The following is a 737-nucleotide window of genomic DNA, read 5'->3' as shown; positions in this document are numbered from 1 at the left end:
TATTACAAAAATCTTCCATTATATTCTTGGTAACATACCTTGATATTAGCTAAGCAGTCATGCTTAGGTTACAGAAATAGCCATTCACAGTTATCATGATAATGACTATACTATATATCTATAGTAATAATTATAATAAAACAAGACCATGATTGAAGTCGCCTGGATCTCTTTTCATATCGTTGGCAACACTGCATCGGCAGACAGCATCAACTCCTCCGGAACTGGCTAGCTTCTGGGGGGGAAGAGGTCATCCTTTAACGATAATCGCCGAAACCACCGTGATCGTATGCATCGCCACCATGATCGTGCGCATCGCTACCATGATCGTAAGCATCGCCACCATGATCGTGCGCATCGCTACCATGATCGTACTCATCGCCACCATGATCGAACGCATCGCTACCATGATCGTACTCATCGCCACCATGATCGTACGCATGGTCACCGTGATCGTACGCATCGCTACCATGATCATACTCATCGTCACCGCGATCGTACACATCGTCACCGTGATCGTATGCATCATCGCCATGATATGTGTCTACATACCCCGGCAGGAAAATGCCACCGTAACCATAAGGCCTATATCCAAACCCGTAGCCAAGTAGGGACCCTAGATTTAGGGTTGGGGCACCTTCCGTCATGGAGACCATGGCGAAGGCTGCTAAAACGAAGAAGATGGCTGGAAACTTCATCTTTGCTTCAATTTCTGAAGGCGTGGAGAGCAGGGCCAT

At 46.8% G+C, this 737-nt stretch overlaps 1 protein-coding gene across 1 annotated transcript; it reads right to left on the bottom strand.

Annotated features, from left to right (window-relative positions):
- Window positions 1-257: 257 nt before the first annotated feature.
- LOC135214068 (uncharacterized) lies at window positions 258-737 on the bottom strand. The gene has a single exon (XM_064248181.1). The coding sequence runs from the start codon at window positions 735-737 to the stop codon at window positions 258-260; it is 480 nt and encodes a 159-aa protein (XP_064104251.1).

The sequence above is a fragment of the Macrobrachium nipponense genome, chromosome 45 (genome assembly GCF_015104395.2).
Source record: "Macrobrachium nipponense isolate FS-2020 chromosome 45, ASM1510439v2, whole genome shotgun sequence".
Classification (NCBI taxonomy): Eukaryota; Metazoa; Arthropoda; class Malacostraca; order Decapoda; family Palaemonidae; genus Macrobrachium; species Macrobrachium nipponense.
Note: the sequence above shows the minus strand (reverse complement) of the source record. Positions and strands in the feature narration are given on the sequence as shown.

Coding starts and splice junctions, on each gene's coding strand:
- LOC135214068 (XM_064248181.1), bottom strand. CDS start 737: ATGGCCCTGCTCTCCACGCCTTCAGAAATTGAAGCAAAGATGAAGTTT.